Here is a 25,705-nt window from a genome sequence, read left to right as displayed (position 1 = left end):
ACAACTAAATCTGAAATCTTTCCCCTGCAGTCTTCTCGAGCTTCTTCCCAGGTTTTCCATTTACTTTGGTCAGCATTATTAGTTGCATAGCAGCTGAGCTGAACATATTTCCAGCCCTTCTGACAAGCTTCACACTTTCTGTCTTTAAGGATAGAGATCAGTTAATAGAAATCAGTGCATATTTCTGTTAAATTAGCTAATATATTTGGAACATACTGTTATTTTCTTTGGGACAGTAGGCATCAATGCTCCACTGAGCTCGACTAACATTGAGCTCATTCCATGATGTCGTCATGTCTTGTATTTGGTCTGTTAGGTTTTTCTTCTCTGTCTCGAGCTCCTCATTTTTGTCTCTAAGGTTCCGGTTTTCTGCAGTCAGGTTCATCAGAGTCTCGTGTTAGGTCACAGAATACGTTTTTTTTTTTTTGTTTGTTTTTATGGATTGTCTTAAAAAACACTTGACTGACTGCATTCACTGTTATCTTAGAATATTGCTTATTATTGTATCTCAAATCACATAGACACAGGTTTTGTGTGAAATCACAAAAATATCACATGTAGTCAAAATTTTATTCATCAAAATTGGTCTTTTGCATTTTTCTTTTCAGCAATTAGTTGGGGGTTTTTTTCAGAAAAATGACCTTCCTTTTACAAATAACAGAAATTAGTGTAAGTATGACTGATAATTTGTATAAAATGCTTTTATTTAAAATCTGCCTCAGCTCTAAAGTGAGTGCATGTGTAGACTGATCTTTTTCATACTTACGGTATACTGTGACTGCTATGATGCCCAACACCAAAATGACACAAAATGTGCCCAAACAACAGGCCAACTGCTGATAGTGATGACGTCTACTGCCTGATCTCTCATCAATCGAGAAGTCTACAAGACAAAAATATATTGCTTTACTTTTTAATGAATGTAATTAATGTTTATTGGTCATTAAAAGTATTATTAGTCCTACATTTCCGCTTTGTCACAGATATCGCAGGTATTTACAAAGAGGAAAAAACAAGAAAAAATACACATTTTATTTAACAATCTTGCTGAAGACTCTGAAATCCACATTTACACACAGTTTAAAAAAAAAAAAAGAAGGAAATAAATAATTTTCTGCCAATATATAATCCAGTTTTTAACAGACATTGCTGTGAATGGTAAATGGTAAAATTCAATGTCAGGTTAAAAAGTAAGAGAAATTCTTGGAAAATTAATACAGAAAACATCTTTATTTTAAAACGGTACATTGAACCATATTTTTAAGTTTTTGTTTTTTGGCACAATATAAAGCGTGCTCTTCCCTGTCTTTTACAATGAAAACCTTTTTAGGGGTTCCTATCAACCCTTATGAACAGGAATGATAATAGCATGCAAACATTTGTAAATTAATACACGAGTTAACTCAGTCTCTAATCATGAAATCTGTATTAAATCCCTCTGTTTGGGAAAGGCTTTCGTCTCATCTCCTCTTTATAAGGCACAGAGACTGATTAGTACTCATCACCACTTCTTGTAGTGACAGTTTTGGAAATCTTCGCAGTTTTAGACATGATTACAGGTGGATTTGTGTTTTCTTTTTATTACTCACCGTTTGTATCAGGAGTTTGTTCCGTTGCTTTATGTTTCACTTTCACATCATCATAAATGGTTTCCTCCTCTTTTTTAACTGAAAGGTTTAAAGATTTATTAGTATTCATAAATGATCAAATTATAGGACTTTATAGTGCCTATTTAGTAGTTCTTTTAACTTTCTTTTATTCATTCATACAACAAAAAACATAAATACAGCAGAAGATGTCCATATAGATATGTACATAACATACACTATCAGTCAGAAGTTTGGACACACCTTCTCATTTAATGATTTTTCTTTATTTTCATGATTACTAACATTGTAGATTCTAACTGAAGGAATCCAAACTATGAATGAACACATGGAATTATCTAGTAAACAAAAAAGTGTGAAATAGCTCAAAACATGTTTAATATTATTGATTCTTTAAAACAGCCACCCTGTGCTTTGATTACTGCTTTGCACACTTTTGGCATTCTCTCAATGAGCGTCATGAGGTCATCACCTGAAATAGTTTTTCAACAGCCTTGAAGCAATTCCCAGAGATGCTGAGCACTTGTTGGCCCTTTTGCTTCACTCTGCAGTCCATCTCATCCCAAACCATCTTGATTGGGTTTAGGTCAGGTGACTATGGAGGCCAGGCCTTCTGGCGCACCATCACTCTCCTTCTTGGTCAAATAGTCCTTACACAGCCTGGAGGTGTGTTTGGGGTCATTGTCCTGCTGAAAAACAAATGATGCTCCAACTAAACGCGAACCGGATGTGATGGCATGTACCTCCAGGATGCTGTGGTAGCCATGCTGGTTCAGTGTGCCTTCAATTTTGAATAAATCCCCAAAGTGTAGCCAACAAAGCAACCCGTATTTGGACTCACCAGACCAAAGCACAGGTTTCCACTGGTCTAATGTCCATTCCTTGTGTTTCTATTTGACCATAAAGGCCCGATTCACGTCGTGTCCTCTGAACAGTTGATGTAGAGATGTATGTGCTACTGGAACTCTGTGTGGCATTAATCTGGGCTCTAATTTGAGGTGCTGTTAACTTGTGGCTGGTGACTGGGATGTTTTTTGTCAAGAGAGGTGATTCTTGGTCTTCCTTTCCTGGGGAGGACCTCATGTGAGGCAGTTCATCATACCGCTTGATGGTTTTTGCAAGTGCACTTCGGGACACATTCAAAGTTTGAACAAGGACTTTTCAGGACTGATTGACTTTTATTTCTTAAGTACAAATGAACCCTTACAAGGCACACCTGTGAAGAGAAAACTATTCCAGGGGATCATGAAGCTCATTGAGAGAAGGCCAAAGGTTTGCAGTGCTGCCAACAAAGCAAAGGGTGGCTCCTTTGAGGAATCTAAAATATAAAACATATTTAGACTTATTTACCAATTTTTTCTTTGCTTCATAATTCCATATGCTACATGCTTCATACATTTGATGTCTTCAGCATGTATCACAATGTATAAAGTAGTAAAAATAATGAAAAACCATTAAATGAGAAGCTGCGTCCAAACCTTTGACTGATAATAATTAATAAATCATTCTTCAGTTCTGGTTCCAACATTTATTTCTGTTTAATCTTTTATTTTTTCAACCAACCTTAGACATTCACAAAATATATTTGTGAAGTTCCCAACCAGTCCACAGCTCCTCCAGCATAGCTCACATCAGTTATTGTATCTTGAAGTGGTAGGTGGTGTATTGAAATATTGAACCTTTATTTTGCAGTCAAATTCCTACTAATGCTTTTTTTATTATTTGGATATAATAGTTCTTTGCTCATAGTAGCTGTAGTAAAAGTATCTGAAGTTAAACATCATGCACATACAACTAGTCTGCATGGGATAAGTAGTTAAAGATGGATGGAATAATACTGAAAATTCCAGTGGATTACAACTGGTAAAGTTCACAGAGGACACACTCATTCTTAACATTTCATCGTCTTTCAACAAAGTGAGACTTTTACACTTTTTATTTTTTTATTTAATTAAATACATTTTTCTATACATTTTCTCCCATTTAGTCTATGTTTAGGGAGTGGGGCGGGGATGTGGTTGTGGACACGATCCAAGCAGATACCCAGACCTCCCCCTCATCAGCCACCATCACAACCAGGATGCCTCAAAGTCAGATGCCCAAGCTATCAGTTTAGGTTGTTTGGGCATCTGAATGAATCATCTCAATATTCTGGTGCAAAACGTTTGGGATAGTTAGCTTAACATCTAACTTGGACCTGATTTCTACAAGTTTTTTTCCTAGCCTTCATTACTGCAGAAAACACCAGTATAAAACATTGGTATTGTGTAAATTTGCAGTGTTGGTTTTATCTTTTTTTCTTGCAGTATATTTGAAAAGCTTAAGTTACCTTGTAATCGGGATAGTTTCTTAGTGTTGAATGTGACTGAGGCATAGTTGACTTCTTCGTCTGCCATCCTTACAGTCTTGTTGAGCTTTAAACAATTGCAGACAGAGAAATACTACCGTGTTACAGTCACAGAGCAAGTTGTTTCTTAACTCTGTCACACACATCTCTTTTAGCAACTTCTGCTTTTGGCTGACAAAGTAAGCTGTCCATATCTTTCACTTTATTAGGTACACCTTGCTAGTACCAGGTTCTTCATGGCGTAGATCCATCAAGGTGCTGGAAACATGACTCACAGATATTGGTTCATACCAGCATGATAGCATCAGCAGCACAGTTGCTGCAGATTTGATGGTATTTAATGAATCCATAAGATCTGTCTGATATCAGGTGCTTTGGCTCCTTTGTGAGTGGAATAGTTCCAAAATACTCCGAAAATGAGAGGGATGGAAAACAAGCAACTAGAAAAAACATGTAAACTAAAAAAAGAATGAGAAAAATGTCCTTTGGAGGTATTTTTCACAGAGTAATGTTTTATTTGATTATATTCAGCCTCTGATTTTGTCCACATAACATGAGGCACCATTGGCTTATCTATATCTATATAAATATAAAGCTCTAGATGTATACATGAGAAAGTCTGTGAATCAATAACAACTGATAGCTTTTTACATCTAAAAAATACCAAAGATATTATAGTTGATGCTAACAAATTAAACAAAAAGATATATACAAAACTAATATGGAAACTATTAAACTATTGAAAATATAAAACTAACCAAAACAAGTAAATTCACTCTGAAAATTAACTGAAAAACAATGAGCACAAACTGAAAAACAACATATGTAAAACACACAACACGACTCATTTAATAAGCTGAACTTTCCGTTCCTCGCTGCAGCTCTGTGACTGATGTTGACAGGGTGCTTTATTAATCATGTCCAAATGTAGTGGCCAGCTCTTCCTCTACCTCATCTTGATCAAACATGTTACAACAGCTTAAACAGTGTTGTTTTTGGCTTAAAGAGAAGAAGTAAACATCAACCTGACAACACGATTTACTATAACAGAATAAAACTGAAAATATCAGTGCACAGGTATCTAGAGGCTCGTTTGTAAGCAATAACATCCACCTGGTTCCAGTTTTCTGTGAGTCCAGTGTTCATAGCTTCTTCATTGCATTTGAATGCATAGCAACTGCACTTTGATGGCCTCAAGACATCTGGTGCATGATGTTGCTGTGTAAGTTGACAGGTAAGGCTCAGGAGGTTTGTTCTGGTTTACAAATGGAGGACTGCGTGGTTTATAAAAAGTTTAAAAGTGCTGTCCTCAAAGCCTTGGACCTTGTACCTGAAGCCTATAGGCAACATTTTCGAGGTCTAGAGGTGACACAGGGTCAATCTTACCTTGACTTTGCAAGAGAGAAGAAAAAGCTTTTTGATAGGTGGTGCTCATAAAGCAAATGCTGTAGGACATGATAGCCCTCTGCGCCATAGTGCATCTTGGAGAGGTAAGAGTGGGTCAGCTAACAAGGCCAATGCAGATGTGTTAAGATCTAGGGCCAAACTGTGTTTCTTCTGCCACAAGCCTGGCCATGTGGTTGCTAATTATGTGAAACTGGCACTTAAGCGGAAAGCGCATCCGAAGGGAAGGAGGCCTGATTTGAAAACTGTCAGTCATGGTTCCCAAACTGACAAGTAAGTAAGTAAGTAAAATTTTATTTATATAGCACATTTCTAGATAAAAGATCACAAAGTGCTTCACAAGGTATAAAACAAAAACAGTCCAAAGTTAACAAAATGCAATTCTAAAAAAAGGTTGGTTGTCAGGCCCAGCAAAAGACCACACTTGGGGCATAGTTGCTTAAAGGGACTCCTGTGGTCAGTGTAAGAGGTCAACTAACCCTGAGCTGCCGCAGGTTGACCATTTCTCAGGTCCCCAAAATGATCTGCAGGGGAACAGATCATGTATAACACCACCACTCAGACCTGCACCCCTGGGTAATAAACATGCCTGTACCCATGACCTGAGGAATGATCTGGAAAGCGTTTCAGTAAGGCCTACTAGCTGCCTGCTGGGTTCTCCACATGTGATGGCTCAAAAAAGCCCGGGCTATCACATGGGACACTGTTGTGAGGGTCTGGTGCCACCCTCAGTCAGTGTTTTGAACCCATTGAGATGGGGTTGGCAGCTTCCACAGGAAATGCCTAACCGTTGCTATGGGGTTTGGTAGGTGGAAAGCCCACAATTTGTGATGCAGTGATTACAGACTTGATTAATTATGTTGGTTATCGCAACTGGTAGAACAATTTGACAAACCACGGGTTTGTATTTCTGGGAGGGGGTGTTACGGCCCTAGCAGGGCCTCCTCCTGAAGTTGCCTGTGTGGGCGTGTCCTACCAGCTCTCCTGTCTTAGGTACCACCTTTTTCTTTTGTACAGCTGACTCACATCAGCAATTAAAGGTATTTAAGCCCAGAGAAAGGTGAGCTCTGGGCCAGAGTGCCATGTGAGTGTTTGCAGCTAGTGAGCTGTGTGTGGTGACTAAACTCTTTCTTTGACTTACTTTTCAGTTTATTGAACAACGCTTGAGTTTTGTTTGTTTCCTTAAACGTGATAGCGGCTTGTCCGTCTCTTTTAGTTGAGCTATTAATAGAAACTTTAATAAAACTCTTTAATTGAACCCTTTTGCCTCCTTGTCACCTTTTTCTAACCCGGACACTTTTTGTTACTTTCCCTCATCGCCTTGACTCTTTTAGGGGAACGTAACACAGGTATATAAGAATAACTATCACCACAACATGAAAATATCTGAAGACACAATAAAAAGTATCAATGCCATTGATTAATGGTCTTTGTTCAGTGGTTGATAATCAATGGTCAAGACAATTTGCATATTAATGATAAATAAACTGACCTCACAACTCATTGTTCGCTAGTGGTGCTAGTTTCAGTCAATGTGCAAATGTACTGATCATAAGTTAAGTCAGCTGAGACTGAAGATGTCACTTGGATGAGTGACGAAAGGTTTCTCCCACTGAAAACGTGATGTCCAGATGAACCAAATCGATGTTTTAGGACAATAAACTGAGTTTTTGTGCCAGCAATAAAAACAGCACAAGGACTGTTCATACTAAATTACATTAACTTTGGTCATTGTTATTAAAGTGTTATGTCCAATGCTATGTCATTACAAACACAGATAAAGGTTTGGCATGCTGCATCTGTTGCTTTTATGAATAGAAGAGCCTCATTTTTAACCTTTAATCTTCATTGTCAGTAGATTCAAATTGCATATGTCTACTTAAAATCATCGATTTAGATTCTAGATTCATACATCCAACCTTTTTTCTTCTTAAAGGTACGATTTGGAAAATATCCCTGCTAGCTGTTAGTAGGTTACAGATCATAGTCAACTGAATTCAGTTTTCCTACACTTCTCAGTTCAAGTGCATAATCCTAGCTACAGTGGCTGCTGTAGGACAAATAAACTTGGCTGCTGTAACTACAATGTATGTTGTTACTCCTCCGTTTACCTCAGTTATGTATGTGCTAAGTCCAGTTACTCTGGAGGAGGCTGTGAAACTTGGTGATATGAGTCTGCTGAGCGTATCTTTCCTCTGTAGAAACACTCAGACTTTCTAAACCTTTACTTCACAATTACTCAAGTATGAACTATTCTACTCACCAACTCTCTTTCACATACAAAAAGCAGCTCGGTGAGTCAAATTTGCTGTGAAAGTAAATTAAAAATATACATTTTAAAACCTTTAAAACCAGATTTAAAACAAAACCTGTAAAATACAAATCGTCATGGTTTAATGATTAGTTACATGAAACTGGAATAATGACACAAAGATGAAATTTCAAATAAATATATGACTTATGAATATATTTACTGTATTTCTTTGTAAGTCTCATCATACTTTTTGCATGTTGTGCTTCAAAAAACATTACTCATTATGAAAAATGTGGTCCTTACAAAATAAAGGAACATTTGTGTATTTTTAAATTGTGAAACAGCATTTTTAACTAATTTTAAACGTGATAAAGAAGTTTGTTGATTGCTGTTTTAGAAGAAACAATGCTGAGTTGGTGTGACAGGACAGATTATCAAAGTTAATCTGCAGCTTGTTCTTCGGCTGCTAGTTCACCTTTCCTCAGCTGTTGGTTTTTTGGAATTGACATTTTGTTCTTGCCATGACTAAAGACCCTTAAAACAAACACACAATTTCCCTTTTTAATGTAACGATTTGTCAATATCTTTTTCAGTCTGTTTGCACGTATGTGGGTGCTCAAGCTTATTTCAGCATGCACTGCATGAAAGACAGTAAAGGAATACAAACAGATGATAAATACAGAGGAAAAACCACTGATCAGACACACAATAGAAACTATTATAAACATGGGAGGATGTGTAAATTACTTGTTTTAGCCAGGATTATTTTTCTTTAAGATCACAAGATGCCCAGCAGCAAACCTAAACCTAATTACTATTCCAGCTTAAACTACAATGTACTATACTATGGACCAATCCTCTGCATGTCCTTCCTTGTTTACTGTTGCCTGGCAGCTCCATATTTAAAATTATCTGTCCAGTAGAGGCACTATCCCTCCTCTGCACATATTCAGACCATCTCAACCTCTCCTCTCCAGTTTTATCCCCACACGTGTCAACATGGTTGTGGTTCTGATATACTCCTATGATATACTGCTAACAACACTACAGCACTGTTGAAGGAAGAACAACAAGAATTGTTCTTCCTAAAAATACTGAAAAAACTTCCTACGCCAACAGGTACTGCTGAACCAGCGAGGGCATTCAAACACAGTGTACTGTACATGTGTGTGGTATCATCGCTGCAAAGCAGCTGACCATAAAACTCTACAGCTGTTCTCTACAACAAAACATCATTGGAGTACAGAACAAGCTCTGGGGGATATTTAAACACATTTTGCCTCAAAAAGCCACCAATCTGGCCTCAAACTGTACACACAGTTTTCTTACATACAGTCAGTCAGGAATATGTAACTGTACATGCTTGTGAGTTATTTCAAACTGAATTTCTGTTTTTACTGTGGCCCACCTGCAGTACTTTGGCGGCCCACCAGGGGGCCCCAGCCCACACTTTGGGAATCACTCAGCTACACCTTAACTGGTTTGGACCCTCATATGCTTTCAAAAGTGCTTTAATTCTTCTTGATTGAACTCATATGTTAACATCGCACACTTGCTGCTGGTTTGTCAGCTGCAAAAACAAACATCGCAATGGAAGAAAAGAATTCATAAAGCTATGATTCAAGGAATTAAATTAAATTGGACACTAGAGGTACCTGTTCATTTTTTAAATTAAAAAACACATTTATAATAAAATTCACATGCACCTCAATAAGCAATATGTTTAGTGTTTCAAAAGAATTTCCATTTTAGATCATGTTTTGGATGAACATCGCCTTTCACTTTTTGTGTGCTTAGTCCACATATGTGTATGATACAGTGAGAGGTATGATATAGTGTTTGGTTAGATGTGAGGGCATTTATTGAATCAACACTTGTGTCTGTTATTACTGTGGGTGACCTTGGTTCTTTCGTTCGGGGTTGTTAACTGTTCAATTGTAGATGGGTCACATGTTAAATCATTCATTTATATCCTCCAGGCTTTTAATAGATCAGATGTGTAGTGAATGGATTCAGTAAAATTTCAACTCATTTTTCAAAATAAATTTTAGGACTCAAGCACATCATAACAAGGTTACAGACGATAACTGAAAATCTTGGGATTAATGAGTAAGCAAACTACCATACATCTAAACTAAAAAAAACTTTGTTTAGCAACTTATTTTCAGACCTTTTATGAAAAATTATGGATGTATACATGAGGATTTTTATGCAGAGCGAACATTTCCAATAACCATTCTGAGCTTCTTAGATATTGCCCTGTGCTAAACTATTACCATGTTATAGTTTAACTAAAATTAGCATTGAGCCTAATAGAAACTAAATTCAAGTTAATAACTTTTAAAATAAACCTAAAACTGTAAATTTTCTCTGAAAATAACTGAATCTGTATGTTACTTTCAGCAGCTCCCCTTTTACAAGGGTTGTGTGTTTGATTTGCTAGTATTTTAGATCGGAAGCTCTTCCTGATGTGAGCCCAAGGGGAATTTGCATGTCCTGCAGGAATCAAACCAGTGAACCTCCAATTGCTAATTGAACGTGTTAGCAACTAAACTATGGAGCCACTGAAAAGTAATTGAATCTAATTTGGAAAATTTAAAACTGAAAGAAAACGAAAATTTAAAAAAAAAAAGCAAATAAACTATAATAACAATGTTGAAAAACTGATTTGACAAAGAATATATATAAAAGACAAAGCATTTAATAAGCTGGACTTCCTGTTCTTCTCTGCTGCTCTGTGGCTGATGTTGACAGTCCAAATGTAGAGGCCAGCTCTCCTTCTTCCTCATCTTGATTAAACATGTTACAGCAGTTTGAACAGTGTTGTTTAAGCTACAACGTTTGTTTAAAACTTTTGTTAAAAAGAAAAAGTCAGTAACAATATGGCAATTATTTGATTGAAAAAACTGTTTCATTTTTTACTTTCTTTTTTTTCTAGTAAAAGTACAATATTTTAAATTACAGGTTTCTTTTAAATACACAAAAATAATAAAGCAGTGTTCATATTTTATTATATTTATATAATGAATTCTATTTTTACTGATAAGAACAATAATAATATTATATTTTCAGAACATCCAGCAGTCTTGTGACATTTTACTGCAGTTTTCAAAGAGTTAAAGCTTTCTTCTTGCAGATCCATCCGTTCTTCTCATCACAGCTCACTGATTTAAATTCATTTTTCACAGAAACTGCACACTGACCATCAGTAGGAGACGTTGTGATCCAGGAGCTGAGGAAAATCACAGGTTTGATGAAGGGGAATCAATATTGATATAAAATAAGATATAATTCATTTATCTCAGATTTTCAAAATACTTAAAATTATTTTTGATTTAAAGTGTCTCTTACGTATAAGTCAGATTCCTTCCATCCACCCACTTCCAGTTCCCACCTTCGACTCTCAGACCAATCCAGTATGCACTGTTTCCTGAATTCCACCAGTTGTTGCCAGTGACAAAATTCTGAGAATAGAAAGAAAGTTTTCAGAGATATTAAATAGATCACATATCATATCAAAATAATATATAATAAATATTTTGCCTAAAACATTGTGGCACAACTTGTTTTTACATTAGATTTAGAGACCTGCTGGTTTCTCATTACCTTTTCTGTTTCATTATTCACAACAGCCAAATCTGAACTCTTTCCTGTACAGTTTCCTCGAGCACCTTCCCAGGTTTTCTGCTCAGGAGGATCAGCATTATTAATTGCATAGCAGTCTGACTGGAAGGGAAGCCAGCCATCCTGACAAACATTACACTTTCGGTCTGCAAGGATAGAGATCCATTAATAAACATCACTGAATATTTATGTTACATTTGGTATTTTTGTACTAATATATTTGGAACATACTGTTATTGATCTTGTCCTTGTCCTTGGGACAGTAGGCATCAATACTCCACTGGGCTCGACTAACATTGAGCTCATTCCATGATGTCGTCAAGTTTCGTATTTGGTCTGTTAGGTTTTTCTTCTCTGTCTCCAGCTCCTCATTCTGAGTCTCCAGCTCCTCATTTTTCTTTTGAAGGTTCCGGTTTTCTTCAGTCAGGTTTGTCACCTCTTTTTCAAAGACAGTGACAACTTGAGTCAGGTTGTTTATGTGGAGTGTGAGCTCGGTTTGGTTCCTCTTCAAGTCTTCATTGTCTGAGCTGAGTTTGTTGTTGAGTTTTGTCAGGTTACGATTGACAGCATTTAAAGTTGTTTGGTTTTCTTTCAGTTGGTTCAGCTCAGTTTCATCATTCTCATGAATTAATGTGACATCTTAAAAATTAAAATTAGCTTTTAAGACATGGAAATGATGCAGTTTTCATTTTCTCATTTTGTTTTTACAATTTTACCACTGCTTATAGTATTTTCTCTTCTGTTCTAATTAAACTTTTTTTTTACTAGCTACCTTTTTTTTTTTAGATTTTATGACAAAATCTTTTAATATGAATTAAACCCACAATTCCATACTTGGTCTAATATTTCCTTAATGGCTACAGGAGATGAAAATTCCCACAATGCAATAGAGGTTCTAATTTTATGAAAATGTTACTAAAAGTATAAAAGTGCATTTTGGGGGGGGGGGATTCTTTTGGTAATGTAGCTGCAGACTGGTTGTGTCAGCAGTCACAGCATAAGGACTGCCGCAATGACTACTGTTATGTTTCCTTGGGTATCACCTTAAAACCACTGTATTCAATGTTATTATAGAATATTTCCGATGTTAAATTGCATCAACTGCTTTGTTTGGGATCATTCTTGGTTTGCATATTTTTTGTGGGAATTTGCATCTAAAAAGTTAAAACTGAAAAATCACAACTATTTTTTAAATGGTTAGAAATATATTAATCAAGAAATTAGTCTTATTTGTTTCCTAAACAAAATGTTGTTAAACATTGTTTAACAACATTTTCTTGTGACTAATATAATTCATCTAAAGTGCTGTTATTTATGTCTAAGACTGAGTTAATGCATGGATGTTCTCATACTTACTATAGACAACGACTGCTATGATGCCCAACACCAAAATTATACAAAGCGTGCCCAAACAACAAGCCAACTGCTGATAGTGGCGACATCCGCGGTTTGATTTCTTGTCAGACAAGAATTCTGCAGAGGCTAAACAGATAGAAATACAGTTAAGACCATAAATATTTAGACAAACACTACTTTTTCTAATTTTGGTTCTGAACTCAGATCCAGTAGACGTATAGACTTCCAACTTTAATTTAGTGTGTTGAACAAAAAGATTGCATAACAATTTGAGGAACTGAAGCATTTTTAACAAAATCCCTTCATTTCAAGAGTTTTAAAGTAATTGGACAAATTAAATAATCAAAAATAAAATGTTCATTTCTAATACTTTAATACATTCTTTGCTGGCAATGAGAACCTGAAGTCTTGATGTCATAGGCATCACCACATGCTGTTTCCCCCTGTCAGGCTTTTACTGCAGCAGCTTTCAGTTGCTGTTTGTTTGTGGGCCTTTCAGTCTGAAGTTTAGTCTTCAACAAGTGAAATGCATGGGTTAAGGTTCAGGTCTTTTTGTGTTGCCGAATTCCCCAGTGATTTTGATTTTTTCTCAGGATGTAACAAACTGTATATTTTGTCACTCTGTAGCATACTGTAGCATTTTCTCTGATGGGTTTTTCGCAGTTTAAGGATGGCTTGTTTGTGTATGAAGAGCTTCTTTGACTGCATGTTGTCTGTTCACAGCAAAATCTTCCAAATGCAAGCACCACACCTCAAATCATCTCCTGGGCTTTTATCTGCTTAATTGATGATGACATAATGAAGGAATTGCTCACACCTGCACATGAAATAGCCTTTAAGGTGATTGTAATTACTTTTGGGACCTTTAAAAAGAGGGGGGCACATGTTAAAGGGTTGAAACTCCTAAACTCTTCATCCAATTTGAATGTGGATAACCTCAAATGAAAGCTGAGGGTCTACAAATTATGTCCATGTCCATTACATAACTGTATTTGAAATATCAGTAAACAGGTATTAAAACAAAACACTTTTCAGTGTCCAAATGTATATGGACCTAACTGTATATTGTTTTAGCTTTCTTAATTAATAAGTTTTATTCAAAGTTGCAGTTTGTTTTATTAAAACATTTCTGTTTTGTCTCAGCATCTCACAGCAGAAGGTAAAAACCAGAAAGGTTTTGATTTGACTGTATTGAAATACTTCTGTAATTCATGCAGGGCAGTCAAATAATTAAAAGAGCACTTGTTCTAAATGGTCTTGTTGAAAAATAGATGAGTTAAAAGTTCATCATTTGACTTAGACTTTAAAAACTCACAATGCTTAGCTTCTAATAATGTGATTTGTCTTCTTTAAACCAGTCTGCTTAATGCTACCTCAAAATCTCCAGTTTGTCAGACAAAGAGGCTGATTAGTACTCGTCACAACTTCATGTAGTGACAGTCTTTATTTACTGCGTTATTTACAGTGTTAGAAATGTTTTCATGTTTTTCATTTGACTACTCACCATTTGTGTCAGGAGTTTGTTCTGTTGCCTTATTTTGCACCTTCACTTCATCATACACTGTTTCCTCCTTTTTAACTGAAAGGTTTAAACATGAGTTAGTAATCACAAGTTATCAAATAACAGGGCATTCTAATGCTTATTTCATTATTTGGACTTAACATTACAATATCTTTAATCCATGTCAGCTCTCATTCAATGTTTTTCCCCCTGTCTTATAACTACTGCCTAAGAGGAAGAAAGGATAAACTTTGCCTTTAAAACCTTTAGATATGCTTCGTTAAGTTCTTCTGCCATCTTTTTCTTATTTTGGTCATATTGTAATCTTTGGTGCAAGTTGCTTAAACAGGAAGTGAAAATAATAGTGTGTGTCTTCACATCCATTATACTGAAAAGACTACATAAGTACTCTGAGTTTATGAATCTCTTTTTCTTCATGCAGTACATTTGAAAAGCTTAACTTACCTTCTGATCTTTGTTGTTGGTTAGATTTAAATACAACTGATGCGTAGTTAACCTCGTCCTCTGCCATCCTTACAGTCTTTCTGTCTGTTTTTTTGTGACTCGTAGACGGAGAAGAGTAATATATTTGAACCACAGGGCATACATGAGAGAAGTTATTGTTTCCTGAGTTATGTTAAGTCTGTTTCTAACACCAACTTCTGCTTTTGGCTGTGAATGTAATTTGCATACATGTCTGGCTGGAAGAAGCTCAAACACTTTACAGTATGATGAAAAGATAATACTATTCCTGCGAGCAGTGAATATGTTGTGAACAGATACCTAATGTGTACCTTAGACTTTAAATGTTGATTTTATATAAACTGTGAAGCAAAACAATTCAATTTATTGTCCCTCTGTACTGTTTTTGGGAGGTTTTTTTCCAACTTGGCCAATAGAATATATATGTTTCTGTGGTTCGGCCCAAGATATTTTTTTTGGCATCGACCTAATTATGATTTCTTGTAGATGGTGACTATTTTGTAGTTGTATAAGTTCCTAATTACCAAACCAAAGCTTGATTCAACTTTTGCTTGCACAAAATTTTATCTTTGTTCCATAATAAGGTTATGGATTTAATAAGCTCATATTATTTTTGCATTATCGGGCTTAACGATTCATATACGTCACTGTGAATTTAGTCAGATTTATTTTTTAAAAAATGTGTATTAACTGTTGGTTAGGGTTTTCACTTGTTTCAGTCTGCTTAATACTGTGAAGTCTAAACTAAAAAAGTATTGACACTGAGTCCTTCTAAGCTTTAAATTCCTAATAAAGTGGGATACAGAGGAGAGGGAAGGATGGAATGTTCCATGACTGAGCTCAAATTCAGCTGGAAAAAAGTGCCAGTGGTGAAAGAGTTAATTTTATAAATTGGATCACTGCTTCTCTCTCTGCCCTTTCACTGCTATATCCACCCCTGCTACTCCAACCCTCTATCTCATTGCATCTCTGCTTTCCTTCATCCCACTTAGTCACTCCATCCATCTTCCTCTCCTCTCCCCTCCTCTCCCTTTCCAGCCTTGAGTCTCCTCCCTCTCCATCCCCCTCCCCTTTTGTCCATGTGCCCGGCCCCTTCATTAAGCCTAGTATGAAAGGAAACCCTCTTGCAGGCAGTCACATTTCCACAGCCTCCCAGGAGCCTCACTCTCTCACACACACACACACACACACACACACACAAATCACACACGCTGTCTAACGCCTGGATGCAGCAATACAGTCAGTTGCCAATTCCTAATCAGCGTACCTTTGAGTGAGGCTTCAGTTTGTCGTATCTCTTCTTTTTAACACTGTCATGGAGCTCCACAGTTTACAAAGGACCACCCACACCAACCACCTGGGTGAGGAGAAGCAGCAGATGCTGAACCTAAATCGACGACTCGAGACCTACCTGAACCGAGTTAAACTGCTAGAGGAGGAAAACATGCTGCTTGCAAAGGAGATACAAGCTATGAGACGCAATAATCATGGAGCCTTGACACGCAGGAGAGGCCTGGAGGAAGAGTTGCGGCAGGCAAGACTGGAAGTAGATGCAGTCTGGAGAGATAGGGTCCTCACAGAGCTGGAAGTTGGCAAGTTGACTGAGGAACTTCAAGCGCTGGACTTGTGGAGACAGAGGGAGGCTGAAGAAAAAGTGAAGGCCAAGACAAAGCTGGAGCAAAGCAGGATGGAGTTGGAGGAGGAACAGAGGGCACAGATTTGGCTTAGAGAGAAGGTCAACCAGCTGGAGCATGAGATGAGACTCCTGATCCAAACACATGGGGAGGATGTAGCCCACCTGGAAGCCACACTGACCCATTCAAGAGCTACATTATCTCACACATTTGCTCAAAAGGGCAACCATACACCAAATCTCCTTCAGCTGGGACATGAATACTCTCAGAGTGCCACCAGAGCATGGCAGGAGGCAGCAGAGGCCTATCAGGGCCAGCTGACTCAGTTAGAGGAGTCACTTAACCAGGCCAGGAGCCGTTTGACGCAAGTGGGCCAGGAGAAACGTGAGAGCCAGCTGAAGCTCCAAGCCCTGGAGAAAGAGATCATCTCAGCTCAGGAGATCAGACAGCATCTGGAGAAAACTGTTGCCCAGCAGACAGACAAATACAGCCAAGAGATGCAGCAGCTCCAGGTGAGTGAAACAATCCATACATGTTGGGATGCAACAGTTATTACAACAGTTGCAATGGTTGAATGTACATGATATTCAATCCAATTATTACCCATTGAAACTGAAAATTGTTCCGCATATTCACACATTAGGCAACTTCTGACTGGTTGGAAAAGAATGCCAACAAAATTGGTTGGCTGTTGGTTGTGAAATATGCAATAAGTCATTGTGGTTAATGTCACAGTCTAAAATAACAAATGGACAAACCACAGTGGAATTTGAACATGTGATAATTGGCAGACTTGTGACAGCTGCACAAAATAGAGTCTGTGGATATCTACTGTCACTAAATTGACTAGCTATGTCCTAAAGAGATCAAATACTCAGCAAAAAGAACAAGAATACTAGATACATTTTATTTGAATATATATTTTCCTGGAAATATTCAAGGCCTCCAGCAAAAAATGCATGAAGCTCCACTAAAGGCTTTCGGAAGCATTTATGAGTCCCCCCCAAGGGATTTTGCTCCCTTGGCATCCACATTTTATATGCTGATGAAATGAACACATTTGGTTATGAAAGCAACTGGGGGCTACATATTTATAGGCTGGGGTTGATGGGATTAGTTCTGGGTCACAGTTAGGTCTGAGGGGTGAAGCACCCACACTAAATACTTTTTATGGCATTGCTGCTTTTTCTCCCACTGAGGTCCCAGATCACTAGCAGACAGTTATGTTGCTTGTAACAGTGTGTAAATCTAGTGTGATAAGTAAAATAGGTTGAATAACTTAGATGCAGTAACAATAAAAGCCTGTAAACAACCCACCGCATATAACAAGCAACAGAACAAAGGAGATTTAGTCTTACTTAATATAGCACAACATGGAATTCTTTTCCAATGCTTTTTTTAACCTCTTCCTTTTCCTCTTCTGCTTCCTGTTTGGCAGGAGCACTTGGAGGCCTTAGAGGTGGAGAAGCACGAGTTTGGTCAACAGATCGATCATATCACGATGGAGAACCGAGGCCTGATGCAGCTGAAAATGTCTCTAGGTCTCGAAGTAGCAACATACAGGTACACTGAATTGCCTGTTGCACTGTTAATTCTAAAGCACCCTTAACACTTATTTTTCTACCTGATAGTAGAAGTAGAAGCTAAAGTATACTTTACTTTAGAAATGAACTTTTTTACTATTTTTTTTCATGAGTGTGTAATGTATCAAAACAATGGGTTGCTTTGCACATGGGGTATCTTTCAAAGTGAAATAAAGTTTGTTTTATGTGCTTCAGTAACAGAATATAAGATTAGTGGTTACAAAATTATAATATTTATATCTGTCAAATTTATTGTGAGTCATTATTTCATCAGCAGTACTACCTGATTTTGCAATTCCACTACTGCATGAGGTTCACACAGTTTGCAGAAGGTCTTCTGTTTTATTTATTAATAAAGAGACTGTCTAATGCCGTGTCTGCCAGCCCCCCTTCCTTCTGTATTATCTGTGGCTGAAGATGCTTCATGCTCTTTGTGATTTAAAATGAAACATTAGACTTATCTGGATACGTTTTCTATTTAAAGAAGTCGGCCTCTGCATTGACTTAGACATCCCGTATTCGGGTTGCTGTTATATAGCATCAGTGCTTTACAGTGCAATGTAAAAACAATATTGCTTCACCAGGTAGGGTGATCTGAAACACTGAGCTGCTTGATGTCAGACAGTTGGGGCTGCACCTTGCAGTTGATTTTGACTTGCTTAGAGGCAAGTGCAGCTTCATGTGTTTTTGATAGGTGTTCGAAGAATCTCACTAAATGGCTAAATTATCATAGTTCCAAAAATCAGTTTTCAGAAAGAGTCTTTTTCTATAAATTGGTTATTAATGCATATAACAATCAATGTTTTGCTTTCCTGCAAAACTCTAAGAATCAGCCGAACTGAGGTGGAAAAAATATGATTTAAAGATTTACTTAAATAGGTTCTGAACTGCAAACTGAGTCAAACTCCACATGCATACAGCTTAGCTATTAGTTCAGTTTACCATGTAAACTATGTGTTGCATGATTAATTTAACCCACTTAGAAGCTGCTGCTCAGTAACAGGGTATATGATGTCTCTTCCAGTAGTTAGAGAAGCTGACAAAGAAAAAGATGCCCGTGGAGGGAGCAGCCTGTCTGGAAGGTCATTTCTTTGAAGCAGCCGCCTCTGTTGCCTTGAACTGAGTAACTTATCCATTATGAAGCTCTATAGCCCACGTCCCCACCCCACCCTCAAAATATTGACCCTCACCCTTTAGTGAGAAGCTACCAATTTCTCAGCTATGGGAGTCTAGAATTACAGCATAGGGGAGCAGATGGAGACAGGACATTACTAGAGGACACATCTGAATGTCATTTACTCCATGTGCAATTGTAATTCCATGCCAAAAAGAAGAAATTATTTTGTAATAGAGCAAATTATTTAAGTATGTGCTAAAATGGAAACAACAATGATCCACCCGTGAGAATGGAAACAGTTATATTAGTGCTGCATGGGTTGCTTGTAAAACCTGCTGTCATCGTATGTGTGTTCATGAGTGTCCCCTCTGTTGTTGTGTATGTGAGGAGGTTTGTGCACTGCAGATGGCTCCTCAATGGCACTGCCTTTCCTTCATTACCATAACAACAGACCTCAGTCTTTTCTTTCTGCTTAAGAACAGCTAGAGTCTCCCTCCGCTCCTCTTCCCACCCACAGCTCAATGTGCAGCATCATGTTTGCATTCGCTCCTTTACGGCTCCTCCAAATCTTATCCTGGAACCTCAGGATGCAATTGTGTCTTGTTGTCTATCTCCACAGAGCTTTGCTGGATGGTGAAAGCCTGAGGGGAGATGTGTCTGTGTTAAATCAGCCAAGAAACATTTCCATCACAGGTAATTAAAGTAAACTGTATTAACACATCCGCAGCATCATCACCACTGATTTTACCTCTAGTTTGTTTAGAACCACAGCATGTCACATTAATCTTCTTGCTTTTGTCTACTTTAAAACTCATCCTTTCTCAAAGTATAGCTGAAATTATTCTAAGTAAAGGCTCCTCAGAGAGGGTACATGTTTGATTCAGTTGGTAATCGCATTAGTCTCACTGGAGACTGGTGCTGGTGGGGGGCTAGACTAAAGGGGCTGAGGTAGGCACTTTGGGTAATGCAAGCCACCTATGACAGTCCCCAAAGGTTATTGAGCCATATGGCTTTGCTTTCCAGTAATTTAGACAGCAGAGAAAGGAAACGGCGATCAATATCTCCCCATTAGTGTCCAAACCCGGTTGACAACATACATTTTAATAACGCTTTGTAGAGGCCAGATTTCCTCAGAAAATTACACAAACTGACTAATGTTCCGTGGAGATACCTCAGCATGTAGAAAAGCTGTCAGGATATCTTAAAGGATTAGGTTAGTAACATTTAAATGACACATGTTGAAATGATTGTTGTACATCATTGTTATTACAGTAGCTAAGGTCATTGTGTATTCATGAGCTGTGCTCTTGTCTTCCACAGATGCAGTTTTCAATTCTCAAGGCGTTAAAAAGAATTACCAGACTCAGCTGTCTGCCAGCCACAAAACCACTTCTCTCTCATCTATTCGCAGAATAGCAGAACCAACGGTAATGTCTGCCACTGTAGTTTTAAGTAGAAAATCTGTAGCCTCAAATGGAAAACCAAAGATTTCAGAGAAACTTGCTGATACTGGTGCAAGAAAGGCAGAAATTTGGGAAACCCCTTATCCAAAAATAATGCAGGATGGAGCTGTTGAAAATTTCAGACCACAGGAAGTTTGTGAAAAAGTCACGTATGCTGAGCCTTTGTCGCCTCCTAATGAGCTAGAAACTAATCCTAAAGCACCATCAGGGGAAGAGGAAGTGGACTGGAACGATGTTGATGTTGAATGCGCTGATGAAAGGCCAGTTGTTGAGTCAGTTGTCAGTTGTCAGGTTGAATCTTCCCTCAGCGCTGAGCAATCCTTCAATGATGAAGTTGGCCATCACCCGTTTACAGCACCCAGCTATACACCATATCATGCAAATGTGAAAGAAGAGCCCAGCAGTTTCCCAGATGAGTCTGATGAGGATGTAGCTTTGTTAGGGGAAGCTGAAGAGCAATATATGCAACAGGATCCACTTGATACATGTGTAAAGGAAGCATGTACAGACAAAGATACAGGGCATATTCAAGAGGAGAGTTCAGATTCTGAAACAGAGGCAGTGCTTGAACCGACACCTGAATCCAGGCCTAGCAGCCCAGAATCACAATGCGAGCCTCCAGAAAGTGTTTTTAACCAAGCTGTTGATAAAAATGTAGATCTAAATGTGACAAATGAAGTTGATCCAGCTGAAATAAAACAAGAAATAACTTGTTCTATGATAGAGACAAGCCAAATGGATGTCGAAGATAAATTATACCCTGACGGAGAAGAGATGGATACATGGGACAGTGTAATAGAAAGGAAGACTGATGTAAAGAAAGATGATTGCATTACAAATGATGAAGTAAAAGGACAACATGCTGAACCAGAGGAAGACATATCAGCAAGAGAACAAGTGAATGAGCAGAACGGAAGCATTATGCAGGATTTTGCTACAGTTGTACAGCAAGACAACACTATGACTTCTTCCCTGATAGACAAGCTAGCAGATGACCAAGAGCACGCTGCATTAGAGCAAGAGCTTGCTCCACCTCCTGATAACGAAGGAGATGATGATGAAGAAGACTCTCAAAATGTTTCCATGTCGTGGAAGACTGAGCTGGAGGGTGACAGTTATGCTCAGGACAACACTCTGGCTGATACTCGTCCTCTGATCCGATACAAAAGCGATGAGACTGATGCCAACACTCAGGCGTCACACATGGATGAGAGTGAGTCCAGTGAAGGTGAGCAGGAAAAGAAGATCGGAGAGACAGGAACTGGAACGTGGAGTGAAAGCAAGGCAAAGAAATTTGGAACCATGGAAGATCTGTGTGAAGAAGTTGAAGGAGAAACAATGGATGATGAATATAATCTGAGTTACACTCATATCAAAGATGGGGATGATGATGACGGTACAACTGTAACTGAGCGCGTTATCCCGGTGAATGATAAAGAACGTGCAGAAGAAGTGATCAGAGATGCCAGTGAGGGACATTCAGATGAAGAAACTGAAGAACTAACAGAACACATGGTACCTGCAAACGTGGCCTATGATGAAGAGTTGGAAACGGACAAACTTGTGGAGCAGGAATTAGAGAATCTGTGCACAGACAGCTATAGCACTCACTTTGCACAGCAGCAAGACAGCGACCAACTGCTACACACGAATGACGAGTTTGTCCATGAGATAACAGAGGAAGAAGAGGACATGTCGTCCGGTGAGACTGAAATAAGGGTGAACCACGAACTTGTATCTTCCACTACAATTATAGATCAAACTTCTGAAAACCCAAGTTTCAGGGATTTGGCAGATATGACGCATCACACAGACACTGTGGATATAGAGGACATCCACTATGAAGATCAAGAATCGAAAGATACCCCAGAGGAAAGGGAAGAAGAGTGTGGGCCCAATGTGTCCATGGTGACGCAAGCTGATGTAGCAGAAGAACAAACAGGATTTAGCGAATTTATGAGCAGACCTGAGATGGAAGAAATCAGCAACTCAGAGGATCCAAATTCTGTGTTACCCGTGACAACAGATGAGGAAAATGTGCAGGATATGGCAGCTCAGGATGAGGTAAAAGAGGTTTTCCCTCTTGAAGTTATCGGTCAGTCTGAAGAACAAGTTGAGAGTGATAAAGATTGCCAGGAGCTTCCTGAAGCTGAATGGGAAGTTCTAGGAGACCCAAAAGAGGATTTTGAAGCCAGGGATGAGATTGAACATGATGATTGTCAAAAAGTGCCAGAAACCACAAATGAGGGTGATGTTACACACCAGGAGGAGCCCCTTGAGATTCCCCATGAAAGTACAGCTGATGAAAATGGTATTTTTAAGGCAAATGATCCAGCAAACAATGGGCTCAATGGTTTCTTTTCCTCTGGCATAAAGAGTGACTTCTGGGTGTCCTCTTTAGAGAGCGGTGCCACCTGTGAACCAGATGATGCCTGCAATGAAGCAGCTGAGCAAACTAATGAGAATGTGGGATTTGCTGACAACCTAGTCTGGGAGATTACAGGAAACCAGAATGTGTTTAACGGCAAGTCAAGGGTGGATATTGAGTCAGCGCTCACTACTAAGAGCGAGCAGGAACAAATGCATAAAGAAGTAAAGCAAGTGTTGGGTAGAAATGTTAGCGAGGGGGAGTTGGTTCATTCTGAGGAGTCTGAAGCTGAAGCTGAATTGTGGTCATCTGGGGAGGAACCAGCATAAAAATGTGTGAAGTTTTAGATGTAGTGTTAGTCAAAAGTGTGTTTTCTTTAAAACCAAAGTTGTGCCTTGGTGCGCTCCTTAGTGACACTAACCACCAATGTGCCAATTCTGTCTACAAACATACTGAGCACTTGCTGTGTTTCACGTTTTCCTCATTCCTAATTGCTTAAAGGTTTCAGTCAATTAGTGTGCATGCTGTGGAAAAAGATTGAGGGCTTCTGTATGAGGGAACGGCATGATGACAGAACAAAGAATGTCATTTGAAAGTCAAAGCGTTTATTGATTGTTTGCTAATCTGATTGTACTGACTAGTGGGAATCAATAATAGCAGAAGGGTAGAATTACTTGTAGAGCTACTATTCAAAAAAACAACAGACAGCTAGTGTTTCTGTTAGTGAGTTATTTCATTTAACTAGACCAGAGTTGACTTGTTGCATGTTTTACACATGTAAAATGAATAACTGGTGGTAAAATGGCATAAATCAGTTTAGATAAGCAGATAGTTGTGTTTGTATTTTGGCTGATCTCAAAGAATAAAGGTTTTTCCATTCATGAAAATATATAATACACTGCGGTACAGTTACAGTTCAAAATAAACAGTAGCTTCTAGACATTCTGTCTTTTTGTCTTTTTGAACTTATTTGCTTGCACAGTGCCCCTCATCCATGCATTTAATTCCACATCACAATGACATTTTCATTGGTGTAAATATACTCCTACTTATCACTAGTATAGGTTAAAGCTAAACTGAAATATTTTAATGGTCAAGTTTGTTTTTGGTAAACATTATTAACATCATATTAGCCTTTTCCACACAACTCAGTTAGCGCCTGAATTTATTAACCCTTTACACATTTTTACAGAACCTTGAAAGCCAAATTATTGCTTTAGAACGATAACATTTCTTTTTACATGCCTGTCTTTTTTACTCATTATAGAACGACAGGAACAGTGTTCAGCTCTCTTTTGGTTGTCACACATTTAGTTGAATATGTATAAAATCTTCCTGCAGGCTAGAATCCAACATGAGAAATTAAGCTTTTAATAACAAATAAATGACCAGTAGATTTTATTTGGGTTTAAATCAGATCAAACGAAAACCTGTTTGATGTTAATGAGACAAGCCTCTCAAAAGTGCTGAACTTTTCCTTTAGAGTACAGCTGTATTCTTAAGAGAAGGTCAAGAAAAGCAGCTGCTTGCCGCCTTCCAGCAACATCCATCTCCATTTCCTTTGGGGTTTGCATAGAAGAAGGGAGTAAAGCTCGTATGTGCCTGGACTTGGCAACAGCCCAGTTTTCTCTGACCTCGAAGCAGGCGAGACAACAAAGCACCACCGAGGCCCTCCGCAAGCATGCGGCCATCCCATGAGGCGACCAGGGGAAAAGTACGAAAGAGAACAATGTATGACCTCATCTCCTCTCCTTCACAACCCCGCCCCCACTCCCCTACCCCCCTCATGTCTTTCATTAGTCAGTTTACCGAACAATGATGGCTATTTCAGTGGGTGCTCGCCTCCTCACTGCCCAAATCTGCCCAATGGGAGATTCAGTTAGGAAGGAAACCGCGGACGGCTGTATTCAGGATGACAAAGCTGAAGAGCTGGAATGGCATTACAGCAGCTGTCTGGCATGCTCCTATTCTCCACCCATCAATAGAGCTGTTCTACCAAAGACACTCTCTGTTGAGTCACTAAATAAAACTAGAAGAAATGTATTAATCTGTTGAGAGTAGAACAGCAAGAGCAACTACACATAAGCTGAGACATTCACTAAATGGAGTTGATTTGGGCTTGTGTCCCATCTGTGCACCAATTTCACTTATTTCACTATTTCATTATTTAAGGTCTGTTACAAAAGCTATTCACATAGCATATAGTTTTTGCTATTTGATGACTACAAACCAAATTATGTTTAATAATTAAATGCAACATATTGGTATCTCCCCTTTTTAAATTTTGACACTGCACATATGCCAGTGTCTGTGTAGTTAAAATAAGCCTGACTCTGTTTTCAGATTTGAAGGAACTTGGCACAAATCAGCGGTGACCACTATTCATCTTCGTGGTTGGATTTGTCTTTTGATGGCAGCATGAATCATTATATTCCTTGGCAGCTTAACATAGAAAAACATTGTTGCTGAGGGTTAAACATACTGTCAACAACATGTGTATACTCCATTTCAAGTTTTGACTAACAAGCTCCCTAGTGATCACAATCTGGGCTACTAATGAAGTATTGTTGTGTTTGAGGTAAGTTATCAGCACAACTACAACATGTTTGGGTACCCTGCAGACCAAGAAACACAAAATACTTTTAGAGCCAGCTCTGGTGGGTTTAATTGTTGCTATGTTCCAGTTTCTTGCAAACTGAACCACAGGTACTTTCTCTGGTGTTCGGCCATAATTTTATTCTCTAAAGGGAAAAACCTTAAAGGAATATATAATAATAATAATAATAATAATAATAATAATACATTTTATTTATAGGCGCCTTTCAGACCCTCAAGGTCACCTTACAATAACACGATACAATTTGAGTGAAATTCTTTGTTAGTTTTAACACTGGTAACCAAAGGTCCAGCTGTGACCAATTATTGATTATTGGTCACTGTTGATTAACATGGGGGAGGTGTGCT

The 25,705-nt window shown here is 38.2% G+C and overlaps 2 protein-coding genes across 2 annotated transcripts; one reads left to right on the top strand and one right to left on the bottom strand.

Moving 5' to 3' along the window:
* Positions 1 to 9,640: 9,640 nt before the first annotated feature.
* LOC106096629 (C-type lectin domain family 4 member G) lies at positions 9,641 to 14,866 on the bottom strand. Its single transcript, XM_019365149.2, has 7 exons — positions 14,559 to 14,866; positions 14,097 to 14,171; positions 12,593 to 12,718; positions 11,468 to 11,875; positions 11,219 to 11,382; positions 10,964 to 11,076; positions 9,641 to 10,844 (listed from the first exon to the last, which is right to left on the bottom strand). The coding sequence occupies exons 1-7, from the start codon at positions 14,623 to 14,625 to the stop codon at positions 10,721 to 10,723; spliced, it is 1,077 nt and encodes a 358-aa protein (XP_019220694.1). The 5' UTR covers positions 14,626 to 14,866; the 3' UTR covers positions 9,641 to 10,720.
* Positions 14,867 to 15,538: 672 nt separating this feature from the next.
* nes (nestin) lies at positions 15,539 to 23,681 on the top strand. The gene is made up of 4 exons (XM_019365145.2): positions 15,539 to 16,722; positions 17,649 to 17,773; positions 19,530 to 19,603; positions 20,231 to 23,681. The coding sequence occupies exons 1-4, from the start codon at positions 15,892 to 15,894 to the stop codon at positions 23,068 to 23,070; spliced, it is 3,870 nt and encodes a 1,289-aa protein (XP_019220690.1). The 5' UTR covers positions 15,539 to 15,891; the 3' UTR covers positions 23,071 to 23,681.
* Positions 23,682 to 25,705: the final 2,024 nt, after the last annotated feature.

Source organism: Oreochromis niloticus, linkage group LG11 (genome assembly GCF_001858045.2).
Source record: "Oreochromis niloticus isolate F11D_XX linkage group LG11, O_niloticus_UMD_NMBU, whole genome shotgun sequence".
In the NCBI taxonomy this organism is placed as follows: Eukaryota; Metazoa; Chordata; class Actinopteri; order Cichliformes; family Cichlidae; genus Oreochromis; species Oreochromis niloticus.
This window is presented reverse-complemented; position numbering and strand designations above follow the sequence as displayed.

Bases quoted from the DNA above. Each gene is read 5' to 3' on its own strand.
- LOC106096629 (XM_019365149.2), bottom strand. From the start codon at position 14,625: ATGGCAGAGGACGAGGTTAACTACGCATCAGTTGTATTTAAATCTAAC. The intron at 12,719-14,096 runs GTGAGTAGTCAA...CTATCTGTTTAG, and splicing joins ACAAACTCCTGACACAAATG to CCTCTGCAGAATTCTTGTCT. The intron at 10,845-10,963 runs GTAAGAGACACT...GATTTTCCTCAG, and splicing joins GGAAGGAATCTGACTTATAC to CTCCTGGATCACAACGTCTC.
- nes (XM_019365145.2), top strand. From the start codon at position 15,892: ATGGAGCTCCACAGTTTACAAAGGACCACCCACACCAACCACCTGGGT. The intron at 16,723-17,648 runs GTGAGTGAAACA...CCTGTTTGGCAG, and splicing joins AAGAGATGCAGCAGCTCCAG to GAGCACTTGGAGGCCTTAGA. The intron at 17,774-19,529 runs GTACACTGAATT...CTATCTCCACAG, and splicing joins CTCGAAGTAGCAACATACAG to AGCTTTGCTGGATGGTGAAA.